Below are 21,426 nucleotides of genomic sequence, written 5' to 3' on the forward strand. Positions count from 1 at the left end.
GTATTTCGGTTCTCTAGGCTGCAGTGCTCCGAGCTGCAGTTTTGTTACCAGCTGCCGCCACCACCTTGTAAACGCTGGGTGAGCCCCGGCCAGGGAAGCAGGCTAAGAAATCAGACTGAGTCCAGTTCCTTTAGATTCAATATATTTTTATTCTTTGTAAATACAATGAGTACAACCTTTTACCTTCACAAATCAGTTAATTCACTTTGTACAAGAAAAGTTTTACTCAACCTATGATAGTTCAAGTGCTGAATATTTTTCCTCAGTGCTAGAACCTACTAAATCAAAATGTGAAAAGTACAGCAGCTATTTTAAAATGTTTGTTTCTACATTTCCATAAGTATAGGTTCATACCAAAGGAGCAGCGTGTAATGTAGAATGGGGTGTGTGTGTGTATGTGTGTGTGTGCAATGCACACAGTCAAGGCTTTACTAGAAACCAGTTTTCTGAAAGGCATTTAAGAGTCTCAGGCTGTTAGCAGGAGACCAACTGAGCAACCATGCAGTACTCATCACCTTGAAGAACCCTCGGCGTCATGTCTATGTTTGTTTCCTGGGTGGCGTAACTCACTGAACCATCAGCTTGGACCCTCATTGCCTTTGGTTTCAGCAGTATTTTAATGGGACAGCAATCTGCCTCACTCAATCGTTCACCTCCACTTTATTTGGTTTTGCTGTTTTTATTCTTCCTCCCTCCCCTTCTGTTCTTTGAGGAAAGCTCTTCTATTTTTTGAGATGTTATCCAACCTGAAGTCCTGGTGAGAATTTCATTTTCATCCACCAATTCCTTTGACAAGGTTGCCTGGCCTATGGTATTAAAAGAAGAAGAACCAAAGAAAAGAGAAAGGAAAAAGCAAAAAAGCCAATCTCAAGGCATAAGCTACCTTTCACTTATTAACTCAGTTCTGAAGGTCACTTAATGATGTATTACAATAAAAGGGAAACTTTCGATAAAATGCTTGATTTTCAACCTATCCATTGTTTTTCAAATAAAGTCTCCACCATAAGATGGTTCTCGAGGCTGCTGCATGGTGTTACGCACAGAGCTGTATTTGGTTACCCATCTTTATGTGCTAAAAAGGAAAAGAAAGTTCTACCTGTGTTTCAGCATTTGATAGTTCAGAGAGACCTTCCAGGTGAGAGGCAGAGTGGCATGGCCCACAGCAACCCTCAGTTTGGCCCCCTCCCAGGGCACGGCAGCAGCGAGTTGTCTGCTCAGGTGGTCCTGTTACACCCCCTTTCCTTTGGGGCTGCCCCACCCTGGGCGAGGCAGCAGGTCAAAGCTCCTGGAACTGTTTTGTGTCAATGGACTTTTTTCCTGAAGGCTCCACATCCCCAGATGTATGCTTCCTGAAGGGTTTGTTAGTTGAGGCTTGTTCTCCATGGGGACTGGCCCATACAGAACAGTAGGGGCTCGAAGGGCTTAGATATCACTGGATTTGTACATATCTGAAAGCAGTCTTGTAATTGGCACGTTACCGATGGTCTTTTTGAAAAACACTTCTTCTATTGTTGAAGGGCTAATGGAACGTAAAGCTGGCAAAAGCAGCAGAAGTTTTCCAAAGCGACAGGGTTGAGTGGGATATCTGGAATAGGAGAAGCCATGAAAGCAAGGTCAGATCCATTACTACTGGAAATTGACACCTCATACTTGAACACACACCATCTCCAGCACAATGTCCTGGCGGGGCCTCTTTAGCAACGCACTGTCCATGCAGCAGAGTCCCAGCCAGGCACTACTGTCCTTGCTTCACACATAGATAATCTCAGCCTAGAGAACATAAATGATGTCCAAACGACATGATGACTGTCTCAACATTAGCAAAGGGGTTGCATTTTGTTTGGAGAAAAAAAATTAAGAAACACAAGTACTAAGTTTAGGCTAAATAATAAACACAAGGTTCTTGGCATACAGTAGTTAGTGGTAGTATCCATGTCTTCTGATTTTCAAGGCTCCTTCTTTGCAAGGCAATTTCCCTCAAATAAAATGGATTCCTTTTCTAGGAAATTCTCCAAATTATTATTCAGGCATTACACTTAGTCACTTTCAGGAATAATTCCAGCCTTATTACACTGCAAATTAAGGACTAAGTTCTGTTGGGTGGTGCTGCCACCCGACTTTCATGTCAATGAAACTGACGTGTAGTTAAAGATGTGAGAAATTGCTCAACAATTTCCTCTCTTAATGTCCAACACACATCTGTGCTCAGATGTGCAAGTTCAATTTTCTACTGCCTTCAGATGCCTATAGTCACCTCCTCACTGCAGCCCCGATTCTTCTTCATCAATAGCTTCGAGCCAGGTATCCATACACTCCATGGGGGTCAGGGGACTCCCTCCACTGAAACAAACCACCTAAGGTACTGAGGTCTGGGGTCACATATCTGCGACTGAGCCAGACTCAACCAATAGCTACAAGGTGTTAGAAAGACAGATACGGAAATCCTTTCATAGGATTTAGTTAGCTGAATACTGACTTTAACTGCCCTGTAACTCCACCCTACAAAAAATAGAGTCCAGGGAAGCAACTTTCCCACTTGTCGCCTAGCTTTGAGCACATGAGGGTCCCTCTCTTCAACTCGATAAGAGGCTGATAGTTCATTCTGGGCCTCTGGAAATCTCACTTGACTCTTTCACTGAGAGCCTCAAGAGCACCCATGGATGGGGAACACCATGCCACGTTTAATAATGTAATATGAAAATGGTAAGGCTTATCTACATTTTTTAAAGCCTAAATTCCACCACTTACTCTCCTTACTAGAAATACCTCCTATGTTTCTTTGAAAGAAATCCCAAGACCCACGATTCCCCTTGCCGTGGACACTTATTCTCTTTAATAGCTCTGTTCCCCTTCCCAGGATCAGGCAGAAAAGAAGAGAGCCCTGCAGTGGGTGGGACACAGCCGCTGCCAAGACCAGCCTCTCGGTGTCTGCAGCAACCACCTAGTAGCTGGGAGGTTCCCCGGGTGAGAAACAACTGCAGGAAGTGATTACTCCCCAAAAGGATGGATTTTGGAGAATCTATAGACACTTAACTCTTGATTTTCTATAAATAAGTAATCTACTCACCTTCTCACCCATTTTTTAAATTCTCTAGTTAAGGAGGGAGTGGTTAGTCATTCAATGAGAATTACCCCTTACATGTGAAGTACTATACTACCAAGAAATAATAATGTGTGTGTAAGAGAGAGACAGAGACAGACAGACAGACAGACACACAGAGGTGTGTGTCTTTGACAGCTCAAAATTATTATTTTTTTAAATAGCTGTGTCCCTGGTTCCATTCACTGGCAAAAATAAGTGGGAGTTTTCTCTCAGGTGTGTATTGAGTCTGTCACAGATCCATATATTTGATTTTTAACTATAACATATAGTCCGTGTGAAGCGCCAATTCCTAGCTTTCTCCTTATATCATAGATACTTGGAGAAGTAGCTTACAGAGCTGTAACAATGAGCTCACTTTGTAATCTCTACAAACAACTAATGGACAAGTAGTTCGGTTTGCTATGTTAACTTTTCATTTCAATTTCAGATTTCATTTTTCTAGACAGGAACTATGAAAAGAGAATGTTCAATGACTTGAAGGACCTAAGAAATAAGAAATAGTCAGTTTTGTCACATGCATGAGTCTATATCTTAATATTAAGTTATAGCCCTGGCTCCTGTGGCGCAGTAGATTGAGCAGCGGCCTGTGAATCAAAAGGTCACTGGCTCAATTCCCAGTGAGGGCACATGTCTGGGTTTCACAGGCCAGGTCCCCAACTTGGGGCATGTGAGAGGCAGCCAACTGATATTTTTCTCCCTCTATTTCTCCCTGACTTCCCCTCTCTCTAAAAATAAATAAAATCTTTTTTAAAAATTAGAGCTATAGCAGGTATCATGAAACAAGAATAAAGCAGGTGAGGTCCTTACATGAATAATTTCCTTGTTTTGAGGGTAGGGGAAAAGTACTGTACTTGCCATTTCTCTAAAATAGACTTTTGTTAATTTATGCTTTAATTCTCTGAGGCTCTCTCAGATTCTCCCCAGTCACCTCTCCAGCACCCCCATAGCACCTCTTTTGGCTCTAACAAGCACCCCTTCTCCCCATTCAAGGATATCAGCTCATGTGTTGTCTCCTTCATCAATCAGCCTTTCCAGATTCTCCCTCATCCCACATTCCCCAACTAGAATTCATCTCTCCTACTCCCCACTTGGCTTTTCCCTCTTCTCTGGTCTGAACAGGAGCAACACTTCTACCTATTTCATGCAGCACTGAGGGTGGTGTCTTGCTGGCCTGTGTCCCATGCGCTCACCAGCAGAGCTAGCAGTCAGCGAAGGCTGGACTGCATCCATAACAGGGTGTCATATCCTTCTTGGTTTGAAGTTCTTTACACCTTAATGATTCTCAATAGCAAAAGCCGGTTCTAATATACAAATTAGTTTTTAGTGGGGAAATCTGGTACTGGTCCATTTTATAATTTTGAACAAATATTCAGTGCCTATTATATACATATTGAAATGTAACATGAATTTTAAATTTAAAGACCATGACTCGTATACACATTGCACTATCACACAACACAGTTTCAGTGATGTTCTGTGGACAGGGAACAGTTTTATTCAATAGTATTCAAAAGAGGATTTATAATAAAAATAAGGAGATCCCAGACAAATGGGTATTACTCCAAATGGATAGAGTTGACTCAGGGTTTCTCTAACCCCTCACATAAGGAGGACATTTGTAGCTCCTAGTCATCTGATTTAGTTATTCCAACACAACATCTGTAGTGATATTGAGATAATAGAGACAGGCTTCCATGGTCTTCCCTTTAAGACCAACCTAGAGAGTAAACAAGAATAGCAACTCTATTCTAACCTCAGACCCACCACAAACCTAGCAATGTTCTATGCCTCTTTAAAGTCTTGCTTTTTTCCCTCTGAAAATGGGAAGAGAAAGTCTGTACTTCCTTGTGAACTTGCCCATTGCTGGGCCAGCAGGAGGATTGCTGAAGCCCCAGTGGCTGAGAGTTTCTAAAATTAGACAAGCACAGCCTCTGCCAATGGGCCCTGCTTGGCCAGACATACTGGTGGGTGCTAAGATTCCAAATACCTCAACAGATACCAATCAGCAGTTATGATGCGGGTAGAGATGGCCCCTCTAGGAAGTTCTCTAGAAATATCATATAAGGATATTTGGGGTTGGCATCCAAAGAAAGGCACTTGTCTCTTTTAAAGAATGACTTGACTACTCTCTACTATATCAACTATAACACTTAGGCTTTATTTTTTACCTTTCCTACAGCTGGATCCATCCATACAAATGTATTTGACTGTTTTGATGAGTCAGCTTGTTCAACCAGGTCAGCCATAAGGCATCTGGCCATCTGAGTGATGATCTAATTTGACTTGCTCCTCCCACCCATCTTATGAGAGGTAGGTAAGGACATAAATTCTAAGTAAATTAACTGGCTGGCAATAGAACAATCGGTCACAATGTTTGAACTGGCTTATTACCCTCTGCTCAGGCATTCACAATGAAAGCAATTTTCTTAAGGTCACGTTCAAGGCCAGCAAGAGTTACCTGGTATGGATGTAGCTGTTGAGCGTTAGCTGAGCCTCATCTTGAAGAGCTGCAATGGCAGCAGCATTCCGGAAACTTCTCAGTTCAGAACCACTGTGTGTAGGAACTAGAAATGAAGACCGGCAAAGCATGAGAGGCAGCACAGGAAGTGCAGATGGGAAAGTATCCCTCTGGAAGTGGAGAGCCAGCAGGAGAACACACAAATCCCCACAGCCATTAAATCAGGACCAGACTAAGAGTCTCTGCTCCCCTGAACACTTCCTTCTTGCAAAGGTAAGTCTGGACTTTGAGGTGGCTGCATTGGTGAGGTGGCGAAGCTGGAAGGAGAGGAGACAGGAGTTTGTGTTTGCTTACCAGCTTTGAAAGTGACAATGCACTTGAGACAGGCAAATTCGGTAGCATCTAACCGGAGTTGCCTAAACCGAGCCACCACCTCTTGTAAAGCCTGTATTTCAGATATAATCTTGTTCAGCTTCTGGGAATCTGTGTTGTCACCATTCATGCCTAGAATAAAAATATGGAATAAATGTAATATGAAGGCATTTTCATAATTTAATATTGATTTTTGACAAAATTCTGCATATCAATATCTATTCAATTGTCACTCTAAGATATCTGATTCCATGTAAACTGGTTATATTGTATGAAAGTTAATATAAAATCTTCTTTTGGATGATAACAAACACAGTAATTTGCATTTAAATAACAATGCAAGCAGTCATGAATACAACAAAACAACATTATTTGCATTTAAATATAGATTTATAAATGACAGGTATACTCTATTGTTCAGCAGGAATTTGTTATTCTTTACATGTTGTTCTTTTTTCAGTAATGTATTTTTATGGTAATTTCTACAACAAAGTCATTAAATTGTGCAATTCTTACCAGATACAGCCAGTAGAGTGTTAGCATCAACCGGAATGGCCCATTGTGCTATTCCTAGAACAAACAGTTCTCTCCAAGCATCTTCCAAAAGCATCAGCTGTCATACAATAGATGTATAATATAATATAGTGTGTAATTTATAAATTTACAAACAATTTCAATATGTAAATTTCTATTATTTTAAAAAGTGTTTTAAATGCCTGTCTCAGTAATTTTTCCTCTGAATATTCTAGCTTTCCCTTGTTCTCCTTTTTGACAAGGTGCCTATAGATAAGCACATGCATTTGAGAGTCACCATTCTAATTGCCCAAAGTTTGCTTCTCTTGGGAAAGGGTTTACCCTTCCGGTCTTCCTATCCATTTGCTCCCGACCACCTAGCAACTTCTCCCAGAGACCCAGGCTCAATGAAATACCACCAGCAGCATCTCAGCAGGTGGATTCCCCTCATATAAAATGCTGTTATTATCAGGATTCATGTTTCCAGACTAAGCTTGCAGATCTGGGCCCCCATCTTCCTGGTGGGTGTAGGGGGCTGGGTGGGTGTGGGGAGAGAGAGAAAGAAAAAATCATTAATTCCCAAGAGGCATGCAGGGAAATCAGGGTGTAATTATGTTAATCGGGTTTTGCTGAGTTTACCTCCTCTCACTGCCTGATTTTTCAGAGACACATAAGTGGACAGCATCAAGGTGCTTGTCATTTTCATTCTAATAAAATGTGCTACTGAATATTTAAAATGAGAATCCGGCTCCTTTTCCAAATGGATATACTGCATTCCACTTCACTGCAGTTTGCTAGCTGTTGAAGGGCTTCTGCCGAAGGGCTGAGTGGCAGACAGTAAATAAATTTTGTTTGAATTAAAGAGTCTACAAATACTTGTTTTGAGGGAAAAAACAGCCCATTTACACACACACACACACACCAGACAATGATAGAGCCAACCAGTAAACCTGGTCAGAGGTAGAACCTAACCATCTAGAAAAATCTGTTTTTTGAAAAATCTATAAAAATTTGGCCAAATCTGGATGATTTATGTGAAAGCATTTCCTTTTGGAAGCTAAGAGCTAAATTATGAAGGCTTGCAAACAAAATTAAAAGGTTTAACTTTAAAATGTGTTATTTTTTACTTTTACTGCATTGAATACTAAAAAAAGTGATTTAAAAATGCAAGGTGAACAGTATCTAATTCTGGCCATATCTGAAAGTCCAGGTCTTGAAAAAAAAAAAACATTCCATGCTAAAAGATTAGATGTTTTTAGCACATTGCCAGGTCTCTCTGTAGGAAACGCACTTCATATTAAGGGGCACTATTATGCTTTAATTAAGTATAAAATGAATTACAGAAATAAATCCCTTTAGAACTGCTTATTAGCCTTTTGGGAAATTTGTCATTAATTCTCATTCATGCACTGGTAATGGCCCATGGTCGTGCATACTTCATGTTCTTCCTTTCCTTTAAGGTTAGAAAAACTCTGGCAGAGGCCATTTCTGATACCCCGAACCACAAAATTTCTGGGTTTCAGGACACCGCAGGTTTTAGCAACACAAACTTTTACTGCCTCAGATGCCATTTACAGGCACAGAATCATGCACAGTGTCTGTTTGTTAATAAAATCTCTGAAAGCACCCAAAGCCTCAAGGGAGAACATAGCCTGCAGAAGTGTGCAATGCGCTCTTTCATCCTACGTGCGGGTGAATTAGTGGCCAAAATCTATCACAGTGGACAACACAGAGCTGTGATGACAGAATACTAAAACTACTTCCAAAAATCTCACAGGAGAATACTCTTCCATTTCACTCAGTTCCAATGTACTTAAGGAAACAATGTTTTATTAACAATTTTAAAACTCATTAAGAATTTGTGATTAAATTTGATGTTTCAACTAAACCAGATAAAAAATAATAATGTCCTTTTGTTTTCCATAGACCAGATCAAACTTTCCTGAAATAACATAACTATATTTCTTAGTAAGAAGAAATTTGTTCTTAAGAACCGATGTGTGACCTTGGCGGTTTATCCAGGTAACCTGCAGTTTCCAAAGAGTGACCCCCACTGCGTCTTCCCAACTTCCATCCCCCAATACCTCCAGGCCCGCTGGGTCATACCTGGTCTTGCAGAGACAGGGTGGAGAAAGCTGGTACACTCTTGGCCCACTTAATACTCATAAACAGAAGCCTGGCAGCTGATTCACACACTGACTCTGTGGCCACTTCATAGAGATACATTGGGGTCCCATTTACTTCATGGGGGTACTGGGGGGGGGGACGAAACAGAGACACCAGAGAGTGAGGAAACCACAGCTTGGCAAGAAGAGCCAGCTTTTTCATTGTCTAATTCGAACACAGAAGGAGATAGGCATTTGGATGTTCGGCTCAAATGGGCAGCGGCCGTAGGGGCGTAAAAAGCAGACATCCACATTTGTAGAGTTGGGGAAACCGCTGGGAGAGACCCATGTCCACTCTTTGTGGGCCCGTTCCTTCCAGAGGGGCATCTGGCTTTTCTATCCCCTGTAGCAAATTTTCCTTGGGCTGAGACAAGTGCCAGGCCTGTCTCCCAATTTAGACAAGAGCTGCTCGCATTTGTGTAAATAAAAATAGATGTGAAAAAAGTATAAATTAATAGGCATCCCAAACACAAATATGCATATGAGTATTTTTAGAAAGGATTAGTATATTATGGAAATATTTCAATTAGACATCTTAATCATTCACAGAACATTCCCATTCATAACTGACAACATATTCATAACACTACTTTCCCAAGCTTATTATACACATCAAGGGTAAGGAAGCAATATTAAATATTTTGCGTGCATGTGTGCCCAGGTGTTTGGCTTCCCTGCAGTGTGGGGCTGCAGCTGGCCCTCCTGGGGGGAGGTTCAGAGCCCTTCTTGGCCTGGAGTGGGGCCTCTGGGTAGGTACCAGCTGGAAGCCTGAAGGGTAGTCCCTAGGTGGCAGCTTTTTTAGGTGGTTCTGGCGCCAGCCCTGCCAGTAGAAGCTCAGTCCTGGAGTAAATCCATGCTGCTCAGAAGAGAGTGAGGGGAGAGTGAGAAATGAAGCCAGGTTCCTCAAACTGTCCCAACAGGGTGAGTTCCACATTCCTCCTCTACGTTAGGGACCCACAGCTTTGCCCAAGAGAATGGATCCCTGAGATTTGCAACTCAGGGACTCTTCTGCCAGCTCCAAGCAACTCCTTTCTTCTCCAAAGAAATATCTGCTCTCTGGCCCCCAGGGAGATTCCAGGCTGTCCTCTCCGTTCAGACAGGGCTCCACAGCAGGGCGTTTTCCAAAAGTGTGCGTCTTCCTTCCCCCACACCCATATCAAACTTGCTAAAAGGGGCTCTCTGGCGGATGGGCCTGCAAGTCCATATTTGTAGTAGCCCAGAGAGTAACTTTATTACATACTAAAGTCTGAGCACCCTCCGCTCAACTGGGAAGAGCTGAAAGGCCCAGAGCTCCCTGCAGGGCTCTACCAGTAACCTTCCAGGTCTCTCCACCTTTTGCCTGACCCCATCACAGATCAGAAGGCATGGGTGCCCCTCTCATTTCCCTCCCCTCGTCAGGGGACTCGCAGGAAGGCCACTAACCTTGGGTGTGGGTTGAGCCAGGCTCACGAGGGTCTGCCTTTCTGGGGTGGCGGACACCGTGGCCAGCTCAAGGCCATGTGGCTCCAGTTGCGTGACCGTGGTGAAGAAGGCTGGCGCGGGCAGCGCTGCAGAAGGGAAGTGTGCGGCTGCCCCGTTCTCTTCCTTGTGTCCACGGAAGTAGAGGGCCACCTGCTTACGGATGGTGGACGTCCGAGGGCCCCGTTCATGCTGCACGGCTGCAGAGACAAATGGACACACACCTGGGATTAGAGTCTTGGCAACACTTAGCCACTGCCGTGCTGCAGGGCCAAACGCCAGGTCAGGGCAGGCAAGGCCAAGGGAGAGGTGAGGAGGGGGAGGAGTATGGGCGCTCTTCTCGTCTGACTGTACGCCTTAGGGAGGCTGGGAAGAGGAGCCCGGCACAAAGTATCGGGATAACGACACGCCTCCGGCAAGAGTTGGTGAGTTCAGGGCTCCTCCCCGCACAGGGAGGGTCTCAGGCACACACAGACCCTCTGGTAGGGAGTAGCTGGGTGTCCTGGTCCACAGTCTAGAGGAGAGGGGGCCACTAGATCTCTGCACAGACTTTTCCCAGTCGGCCCAAGTTCTCCCCACCTCCACCCCGCCCGTGTGGGAATGTGGTTTGGCCTCTGAGGGACGCAGGAAAAAAGGACCTGAGCCCAGGAACACTGGGGGATGGGACCAGTGAGAGCCTATCTCGGAGCATGCTGGAGGAAGGCAGGGGAGATGTGACAATTACCACCAACAGTTTCAACAAACAAATTAATTCAGGGCAATCTTCCGCTCGCCTAGCTTGACAACTTGTCAATACACAAGTTCAACAGGTTGGACGCTCCCTCCTGCTTCCAGGGCCTCGGAGGAAAGAGCTCTCCCGGGTGAGCGGGGTTCCTCCTAGGGCGGCCACCTGTGTTGCCGCCACCGCACCCGGTGCGGAGACCCCATTCCTCGCTCAGGGCCCTTACTCCCCAGCCCGCCCGGCCCGGGGCGCCCTCGCCTGGCTACCACCCTGCAACCACAGGCCCTAGTTCTTGCTGCAGGCGCCTTTAAGAGCCCTTCTGGGAGCTGGGTGTCGGAGGCACTCACAAATGTCACCCAACCTCTTCAGCCCCTTTCTGCAGAGGCAAGAAAAAACCTCGGAATAGCCCGGGTCACCACAACGATGGTCCCAGTTTTGGAATCTTGTTGAATTTCCAAACAGGGACGCGAAATTCCATGTGACCCTCCCACCTCCCACACTTGTCTCCCAGTCCCCAGGACCTGCTCCTGCCCCGGAGACTAACCAGACTGCGAGGTCCTGCAGGAGGCTGACAGGCTCGGGGGTGGCTACCAAAGGACTATGCGGAGAAGTGAAATGAGGAGCTGAGACGGGGGACAGGAAACGCCGCCTGCGTCCCCAGCAGGGTGGGGCCCCAGGAACGCTGCCTTCTAGGGGGCGATCGTGGGTTACGGGTTTCTTATGCGGGCATGGGCCTTACCCTCGGCAGAGCATGGGGGTCGGGAAGGAACTCTCGGTGGAAGATGGGGAAGGATAAGGACGAGGCTGAGAGCCTGAGGCCAATCCTAGCATCCAGAAAGAGGTGCTTGGGAGATAGTTTACAAGCATGAGTGCCGCGTATTTTCTGTACCTACAATTTACTTATTAATCAACGTTAGAAGAGTAAAAAGATGTACTAATTACCGTCTTTGTTCATGTTGACCTCCAAACACTTCTTGAGCCGACACGCCCTGCACTGGTTTCTGTGCGTCTTGTCCACGGGGCAGCCTCCCTAGAACGGGGCGCAGGCCGTCAGCGGCCCCGGGCCTTCGGACGGGCGACGCGAGGCCGGCGCTGGGCCCGGGAAACCCGGGGCCGGGGGAGGCGGAGACGGACCCGGCCACCGACTCCTGGGGCCGTGAGGCCAGGTCCCTGGGCACCAGCACGGCCGGGTAGAGAAAGGGCTGGGATTTCAGGGGCTACTTCAAGAGACCCAGCCCATGACCCTGTGAAAGTGGACAAGGAGGAAAACCCTCCTCCGAGCAGGCTAGGGGTCACCTCGTCTGTTTGCCCGACTCTGCTGTGCGCGGAGAAGCTGCGGAGCGGGACTTCCGCGAGTGGAGAGGGTGGTGACGCTGGGAGGAGGCTTTTTCAGGACCGGAGACAGCGACCTGGCCCTGCGCTCGGTCGGGGGCAGGCTGGCCGGCCGGGCTCCCGGCCTGTGCCCCTCCCGGGAGCTGACTTTCCGCCTCCGGTCTTAGTCTACCTTTCTGGGTCAGGTATCTCCCATTTACTCTTTCCTCTCCCGTTTTCAAACTCTTGCCTTTGTGTGGAAAGCCATCCTTATAACCAGTATGGCGAGCGTCGTCTTACTGCCTGGTCCGAGCCCTGCACACACAACCACTCCCTGAAGCTGAGGCAGAGGCCAGGGTGGGTGCGAGGGCAGCACCCACGGAGCAGAGGGTGGGCAGGGAGCAGCCCGAGGCCCAGGCGAACCCCAGAAGTGCCCACCACGGGAATATGGCCAGGAAGAGACTGTGGTGGCCTGTCTAACAAAAGAGTAATACAGGCTGAGAACATTAGCAGGAGAACTGAAAAACGAGGCAATTGCCGCCTTGGACATATCGATCCGAGACACGTGAGAAAATAAATATTTTACCAAAAGCAATTTTATGAGAAAATGTTGGCCATTGAAGGAAGAAATTTACAGAGGAAGTTTCTTATGGAATTCATTCAGTGTTAGGCGTTACTACCGAGAAAATACATAAACAGTCATATCTGCACCTATATTTTATATACATAAAATACATAAGTTTGATGCTCTTTTGTGTTTATCAATTGATACTGCTAAAGTTGCAATGGGAAGAAAGATAGTAAAGTAAATGCACTTTTATTTTGCTTCATAGTATCAAAATTTCATATATGCTGAAGTTGGACTAAGTGTATTTTCTAAAATATCCCTTTGGAAAAATTACACATTAGAAAATACGGTTTTAGACTATCACACCCCTCTGATTTAAAATATAGATTTATTTAAATAAAGGTAGGTCACGGGTTCATAACAATTTCTAAATGTCCTTACTGCTGTTAATAATAACTTGGAATATTATTTACCCAATCCTCAAGTAAAAAAGAGAAAGGAACTAATTTTTGTTTCCTGAGTGAATTCTTCAGGGCATCTTTGCTGGCCTGCGTAGTAAAGATGTAAAGAGGCTTAAAGAACTTAATGAATGTAGTCATAAGTCTATCCTCAAACATTATTCCCCCACTGTCCTGATAAACATGTCAATGCAAAATGGAAGGCTTTGCTAGTTCTTAAGAGAGTCTTCAAACCAGATCCTATGTATGTGCATATCTAAAGTCGGGGAGAAAGATGATTCCTCAGCCTAGGCCATTCATTCTCTCTACAAGGAGAGAACCACCAAGCCTGATGAGTCTATTATCACTCCTTTACAAATACTTGGACTGACATCAATATAAACTGATAGCCAACCTCTTTGAAAATATCAAGCATAACGTGAGGTTTTGATTTCCCAATTCTGTGCATTGCATAAAAGTAACAGACAATTTAAGTGGAAGCCTGCTTAAACCTGATGACCCACAATGACCCCAAGCCCCTGCGTAGCCACTGGGACGCAGGCCTGTGAGTGTGCAGTGTGGTGCATCTACATGGTGAAGCTAGAGACTGATCCAGAGCTGTGAACCCACTCAAACAAGCGACAGGCCTGGAGAGTTCTGATTTACTTTTCCAAATGCAGATAGATGTCTTCTTGTTCTTGTTCATAATCCATATCCACCAGAGACTGATATAAGCAGACATGGCTTCAGAAAAAGAATTATTCACTAGCACCACATATGTCTGAATAAATATGTGTATCATATTGATGATAGATTAACTAGTGAAGGTGTTGTACTGTTCTGGCTACCAAAGGATGACTGCTGACTAAAAAGCTCTCCGGGATCTCCTTGAGAGCCATGATGGTGGCGCTGTGCTGAGGGTCTGTGTGCCTGGCTGAGGAGAAGGCAAAGTGTGGGGCCGAAAGCCTGAGCCCCTGGGTTGAAATAAGCTTATTACTCAGCTGCGACATGAATCCAGGGTTTTGTCCACTCATCTGGGAAGCTTTGGCTCATGCTCAGCACATGCCCCAACTCACCTGTTTCTCTGAGACAGGTCGGCCTGCCTAAGACCAAAACACAGCCAACCAGGCACGTCTTCTAAGCAGAGAAAGAGGAGCTATGGGGACCGGACAGAAAGGCCCAGTTACTCCTTCCTTGGAAGTCTTCTCTTTCTGTCCAGTCTGCCCTTTTCTGACAAGGCTCAGCAAGAGTCAGAACAGCCCTGCATCTCCACAGTTGAAAGGGCACACCCTCACACAGCCCATCCTTTCTGTTCCAGTGGCTGACACTCACTTTGAGTCTCGACCTTGACCGGGATGCCCTGTGCCTTTTACTTCTGCCATCCCAGGCAGTGCTCAAGGCATTGGTCTGCTAGGAATGGGGGTGTGGTGGACACACAGCACAACCTAGCCCTTTCTTTCCAGCTTACACGTGAGGTGTAGATTCTTAAGTCCTTAGGTCCCTTAGGTCCCCTGGCCTGACTTTATAGCTACTGAGTGTGGGCCTCAACCAGTGTCAAAATTAGAGGATTAAATGTATGTATGTGTGTGTGTGAGGGGTTGACACCGGGGTTTCAGACTTCCTACTGTAAACTCATTGTCTTCCCTTACCTGCCCCTCCCCAAACCCCCACACTGCCCTTGCCTTACCCAAGGGAAAGGGCCTCCAAGAGTTGAGTCAGGAAAGAGAGGAAGGGAAAGGTCAAGGTCTGGTCCCTCCGGAGCAGCCTGGAATCTCAGAGGAGAGCCCTTTGGCACAAACAAAGGAGGGGGAGGCAGCAGAGGGGAGCTGGGTGAGGCTGCCTGGCTAAGGTACCTGGTTTCCAGATTTGCAGACATACGTCCTATTCCTTCGGATACTCCGTTTGAAAAAACCCGAGCAGCCGTCGCAGGCGTAGACCCCGTAGTGTTTCCCGGAGCTGCGGTCGCCACACACTTTACAGGGTATATCTAAAATTCGGCCTGAAATCGCACAGAAGACAGGGAAGGGGGGAAGGGGCGAGGAGGGCGGAGGAGAGGGAGGAAAGGGGAGAGGGAGGGAGAGAGAGATGCTAAGCAATCTGACCTCTGAAGGGATTAGCACCGAAGCTGCAGTAAAAGCAAATAATGAAGTGATTTTATAGCCAAACTTTTTTTCCTTGAGCAAGTGTCACTTTCCTACAATGAGCATTATTCATGCACCGCTACGTGTATTTGGGTCTCCTCTAATCGCTGAGACTCATTTCGGAATAAAAGATTACAGCAGGCCGAGGCGGCAGCGCTGCCGGCCGCTGCCTTTCTGCTCCTCGGAAAGTTTGGGCGCCTGCCTCCCCCGCTCCTGCTTTTAACAGAGAAAGTTGTCAGTGAAGCGCACGAGGAGACAAACTTGAAATGTAAAAGGAACCAGAAGAAAAACAAACACGGCTGGAACCAGGGATGGCGGCTGGAAGGCAATCGAGTTTTCTCTGAGCTGCCGGGCGGCTGTTATTATGTGGATTATTATTGTAATGCTAATACTAGGATTATTAATGATAATAAGGGTGGTGGTAATTGCCCAACTTTCTCTTTACCTATGTTTTTTAAATGCTTGGTGGACCGCTTTTGAGAAATATGTCTTTTAGGAAAAAAATTTCCTCCCCAAAGCAACTAGGTAGCACAGGGCTAGAGGCAAGTCAGAAAAGAGTGATCGGTGAGAGTGTGATTTTTTGACCCGCGCGGAGGGAAGGCACCCCTTTCTCCTTCCATCCCCCAACTTCTTTCTTAAAGACTCTCCTCTTTCTGGACCCTCTGGGCCTCTTCTTTCCTGTTTTCCCACTGCTGTCCTAGGCTAATGTTTTGAAGGGTCTGAGTTATTTTTCTAAAGCCCCCTCCCTCCACACACACTCCCGCTGGCCTCTAGAGCCGCCAAGTTTAAGAGAACTTTCCTCGAAATCCCCTCAAGCCTCGGGTGGCTGCGGACCCTGGGGCAATGTAAGGGATGACACAAATACTGGAAAATTCAGTAGGGATTCAGTAGGGAGAAGGATTCAGAGAATCCTTTTTTTCTAAGAATAGAGAAGAGTACAGCCCGCCTAAAGTGCTTTGCAGGAACTTGGAAATCCTTCCTCCTACAGAGGGAGTATTAAATAAAGTGTTAACTTAATTAACACTTTAATGATAATGATGTTAATAATAATTAACTTCTTAACATTTAATTTCCCTTTCGGCACAGGGAGGCCTGTCTGGACCCCTGCGGCCTCAGGCCCCGTTGAAACTTGACCGCTGCCCCCTGGGGCGCTCAGGCTGGAGTGAGCAGAGGCCGGGGTGAGAACCGGCGGGAGGAGTAGAGCTGGAGAGGGTGCGGCGGGGACGGCCCCCCTGAGACGTCGAAGGTGGAAACTTGGCGGTAGATTCCGAGGCGTCTGGGCGGGCGCTCACGCGATGCGGTGGCCCGGGAGAGGCCAGGGTGGACGGGGAGGGAGGGAGCGGGTGGGGCGGCGGGGGGTGAAGTGGGAGGGGGCTCGGTAACCACCAGGCTCGGCCGGGGTAATTACAACCCCGCCGAAGCACCTGCCTATAGAGCCACCAGTGACCCGTCAAAAAGAGTAGCATGGGAATTCGGACGGCGACAAAGGCCCGCAGGGGAGGCGCGCGGCGCGGCGACCACCGCCTGTGCACCCCCTCTCCCGCGGGGTGGGAGGAGTGATTTGCTGGAGGAGGGGCTGGAGAGAGCACTGGGCGGCCACAGCGAGTCTCGTTCCTCAACCCCTTGGGCCTGCCACTGCGCCCGAGGGAACTCACGGCCACCCAGCGGGCCCGGACTGGAGCTCTGCTGCTCTGGCTTCAGTCCGGAGGTGCAGCAAATCTGATTTCCATAATTTGCAACCATCCTCTTGTGCATAACACACCCCTCTGCCAGAGCTAGGGCCCACGTTTGGGACCCCGACGCCCCAGATGTCCTCTTTTTCCCCGGGGCACTTTTGATGATGCCGCCATGAGCTCGCAGGAGGGGCAAGGTTAGGGACACACTCTCCAGAGAACCCCGATGGGGTGGAAGAAGAAGCCGGCTCCCGCGGCTGCGGGCCGGCCCTGCTTCCGCGTAGACTGGGGCAGCTTAGAGACCCGCCGCCCTCTTGGGGCTGGGAGGGTGGGAAGCAAAAATTCCAGAGCCAGCGAGTCTGCGCCTCAGAGTCCGCTGCCCAGCCAGCTAAGGCGACTTGGGGTCACGAGGCAAGCTGGTTGCCCCCGTTGCAAAGCTCCTCTCATTTAACAAACCGATCGAGCTCCGACGTGAGGCGAGCGGGAGTTTCCTGAAGCTGGAAAACCGTTCTTAACTTCCCTCGCCAGGGGTCCCATCGGGGCTTTTTGTGTGTCATAATTGCCTGAAGATATATGGCAGCTTCGATTACTGTAATTACCATCAGGGGCTGTTGAAAGAAGTTAGTCCGGGCAGCAGGGGTGACTGACCGGGGTCTCGTTACCACCCAGGCGGGGTTCCAGGTTGACAGCGTACTGCTCTCCAGCCGCTAAAGGCCGCGCGCAGCAGGGGCTGCAGACCTCGCCCGCTGTGCGCCGACCTCCACGCGCAGGGCTGCGGTGGCAGAGCCGTGGCCGCTCTGCCAGGGCCCGGCTGCAGCGGCGCCGCAGGCGGGAGCTTCGGTCCTTGGGGCCGGAGAGACCTCAACAGCAGCGGCTGGAACCGCGCAGGGGACTCGAGGCTGCCGAGGCCAAACTCAGGCTCCCGGGAAGTTGGAAATCCTCCAAGTTTCCCCGAGGCATCGCTCTCTCTCTTTTTCTAAAAGCTCAGAGGGTCCGACGCTTCCTAGTCCTCAACACGCGGGCGGGCCCCGGGGAACCGGCTTCGAGCCCGCCCCTCCTCTTGCATCCGAAGCCTCGCCTTTCACTCACTCCCTCAACCATGGCGGCTCTGCACCCCCAAGTGGGTGCAGGAATCCCACACTACTTACTGCCAGGGAAGGAGGCGCGGGGACCTGTCACAGGGCGAGCGAGCAGGAGGCCTGCCCAGGCCTGCCAGAGCTGGGGTGTTTGCGATGAGGCTGGGAATGCAACGGGAAGCGTTTCTTTCTTCGCCTCCTGGGAAGGACCCTCGCAAGAGGGACAGTGGGCCACAAACCCCGAGCTCGCCTCCCGTCCCAGAGAACCAAACAGCCAGGCCGGGATAGGTCGGAGGCTAGACACTCCAGTCCTTCTCAAGTGTTGGCTCTGATGCGGACCGTGGTTGTTTCCTTCTCTTTTCCCTCTGCCTAAATCTAAGTATTTCTCCTCTTCTCTTTTTGTCCAATTTCATTTTACTCTAATTTTTAAAACGGCAGCGCCCAAACCAAAACAATCGGACAAAGTGAAAACATCCCACGTTTTTATGAAGGGGGGAGGTGGAATTGCATCTCACACAAGTAGGACTTTACTACCAGCTCTCAGAAGTGTCTCCGACTCTGCCAACTTTCAGAGTCGCGACAGGAAGGGTGAGGGAAGGGAGAAAGGGATGTTGTCGAGGAAAGCACGAATCGACAAAAGTGCCACAGGTGAAAACAGCAAGGGCGGCAGAACTACGGGACAAGGGGTCTGCAGCAGCAGCCAACTCCACCCCTGGACCCTGGAAACTGCAACCCCGGGACACCAGAAGGCGGGAACTGAGATGCGGCTGGAGCCCCGAGCATTGCGGCCCTGCTGCCCAACGCCGGCTCTGGCGGCACATCCTGGGTTCTACAGTATCCGCTCATGCAAAGGCCCTTGCCGGTCCACCAAGTCCTGCCCTAGGGCGTCTAGGGGTGGCTGGAGATCAGCCTCGGCTTGGCATATGGAGGGACAGCCGCCAGCTAAGCAAGTTTGAAGGAGAGAAGCGCGCGAAAGGAACAGGCCGCACCTCCTGCCTCTGCTGAGCTCCTGCTCGAAAAGTCCTTGGGATTAGGGATTTGGTCCTCTCTTTGCTAGAACGGTTCGCCATACTTTAAATTCCCCAGTTATGACCTACGAGGATTTAGGATTAAGGAAAATGTGACTTTAAAATTGTTTCTGCTTCCCAGTTTGCAGGATTACTTGAAAAAGCTATAAACGGGGTGCAAAGCATTCCATTCAAAATCCGCTTTCCGCAGAGTTGCTTCTGTGCGCCGCAGCTCTGAGTTTTGAGCCGGCATGTTATCCTGCTGCTGCCCGAAGCCGGGGTCTATTTCCCGCCCCCATCTCCCCTTCCTCCCCACACCTGGCCTCTAAGAGGGGGGAACTCGCCGGACTGGTGGGCTCACTGCACGGGTCGCAACCTTCCCACCTTACCAGGAAGGGGTAGGGGAGAGACTCAAGAAACTCAGGGGTAACGAAATTGTTCTGCCTTCACCACGAAATGTTCCAACTCACAGTCTACAAGGAGCTGGGCCAAAGCGCACACGCCAACGGAGTACCTCTCCGGGGTTCGAGGAGGCTGCGCTCTGGGTAGGCTCTTCAAGGCCTCCCCGCCCGCCCACCCCAGGCTGCGCGTCTGAGCCCCGCGGCGGCCCTAAAGGTACCCACTTGTTGATCCGGCCGGCTTGCTCATGCTTGCAGTCCCCGGGCGGAGCGGTTGGTGGGCGCTGCTCGAGTCCCGGCCGGCAGCGTCCGCTTCGCCGCCGGGCTCCGCCACTCTCCAGCCGCCCTCCAGCCTGCGAGGCTCCCGAGCTGGACAGGTGGATGTCGGTCGCGCTCTGCACTGCTCCCTGGGAGCTCAGAATTCGTTCCACGGTGGAAATTTAAGCATCCTTAAGTTTCTTCCCGGCTCTTGCAAAACTGCAGCTGCTAGGAATGTTGCTTGCTATGGACACACGCATGAACAGACAAATGGAGAGGCGGACAAGCAGATCGAAAGAAGGGAGAACAAGAGAGGGGGACTGAAGGACAGAGATGGGAACACGAAAATGGTCTTCCTACGGAGCAAGAATGGCAAAATCCCTCTCTTTCCCCATTCCTGTCTCTCGGTCTTCAATTTATCCCTCTACATTAAGCACGAAGCGTGTGGACAGATCTCTACAGACCGCTGGTCTTCTAAAGAAAGCAGGAAAACACAACCCAGTCTCAAGCAGATGGGCTCGGCGCTGCCCAAACCCGAGCGCGTTGTGGGAAAACTAGATTGCCGGGAAGTCTTCCGAAGGAGCAGGCGGCCAGGTCCTGATTTCCCGGGAGAGCCGCGTTCTAAGCGGCATAGGGTCCCCGAAGTTCATTACCCCGTGACTTTGTGCTCGTCGCGGCGGGCTGGGTCCGCTGTAATATCTCCAGAAGCGCTCTGACAGGCAGCCGCGGGGAGGGGAATAGGGCGTCCCTGGCCCACTTAGCTTTTCCCCCAACTCCTGGCGGGGTCTGACGTCAGCCATGTGCGGGGAGGGGATGGGAAAAGGGAGGGGGTTAAATGCTAATGATATTAATGAACCTCCAAGCGGCTCCCGAAGAAAATGCAGGCACTCTTAGAGCTGAGTTAGAGTGTGAATATATGGGAGTGTGGTTCTGTGTGTGCATGATGGTGAGGACGGTGCTGCTCTGGTAATAAAAATGAATTATTATATTTCCTGGCTAAAGGGAAGGGGAGGGGAGATGGAGCTTTCTCAGAACGCTTTTCCCCTTCTCTCCAGAGTGCCGGACACATTCATGGAAGAAACTGGGTGGCTGTGTGTTTGAGTCTGATGGGGCGCGCCGGATGTGGCCAAGTGAGTTGGTTCCTTCTTGGTCCCGAGCCCCTTCTGTTGGGTAAAACTCGGATCTGGCCCGAGGTGAGTAATTATTCATTTGTAACTATCTATGGAAAGTTAGAGCTAAGGACGGCGTTTGGGGACTTGGGGCTGGGACGGGGTCTGCCGGAGGCTTCGAGCTCCTTAGGCCTTCGCGCTGTGCGCTCGGGCACCAGTCGCGGGGAAGGTGCGGCCCGCTTCCCAAAGCGAAGTCCGCACGGAGCAGGGAGAAACTCCTGTTACCTCCACTATCTGCACGGCAGAGGCTGGAGGGCAAAGCTTTTTCTCCTGAGGCTTGACCCCTGGGCTTTGCTGGCTCCCTCTCTCCAGGCCAAAGGATTGTGAAGAGCTCCTTCGCCTCAGCAAGCTTCTCCTATCCCCGCTTCCCGGAATTCCTGTGCTTCTCGCGTCCTGGTCCCTGTGCGGCTCTGGGAGAGCGCGAGCCGGCTCTCCCAGATTCTGATCTCGCCGGTGATTCTGATCTCTTAAGAGATTAACTCTTTTTTAAGCTCACCCAGCCGCTTGAACTTGTCGAACTAGGTAGGGCTTGCCAGCCTCTCCTCCGGGCGTAGGTCTGCCCAGAGGTCAGGGGTCACACCTTGTGCTCGCCAGTCCT

General features: G+C 49.0%; 1 protein-coding gene across 1 annotated transcript; it reads right to left on the reverse strand.

The window, feature by feature from the left end:
• Window positions 1-1,372: 1,372 nt before the first annotated feature.
• NR2E1 (nuclear receptor subfamily 2 group E member 1) lies at window positions 1,373-19,675 on the reverse strand. Its single transcript, XM_037159031.2, has 9 exons — window positions 19,627-19,675; window positions 14,960-15,105; window positions 11,733-11,820; window positions 10,034-10,269; window positions 8,553-8,699; window positions 6,450-6,546; window positions 5,916-6,065; window positions 5,562-5,667; window positions 1,373-1,585 (listed from the first exon to the last, which is right to left on the reverse strand). Exons 1-9 carry the CDS (start codon window positions 19,649-19,651, stop codon window positions 1,423-1,425), a joined length of 1,158 nt encoding a protein of 385 aa, XP_037014926.1. The 5' UTR covers window positions 19,652-19,675; the 3' UTR covers window positions 1,373-1,422.
• Between the last annotated feature and the right edge of the window lie 1,751 nt (window positions 19,676-21,426).

The sequence above is a fragment of the Artibeus jamaicensis genome, unplaced genomic scaffold, assembly GCF_021234435.1.
Source record: "Artibeus jamaicensis isolate MK-2021 breed Jamaican fruit bat unplaced genomic scaffold, CSHL_Jam_final contig_387, whole genome shotgun sequence".
In the NCBI taxonomy this organism is placed as follows: domain Eukaryota; kingdom Metazoa; phylum Chordata; class Mammalia; order Chiroptera; family Phyllostomidae; genus Artibeus; species Artibeus jamaicensis.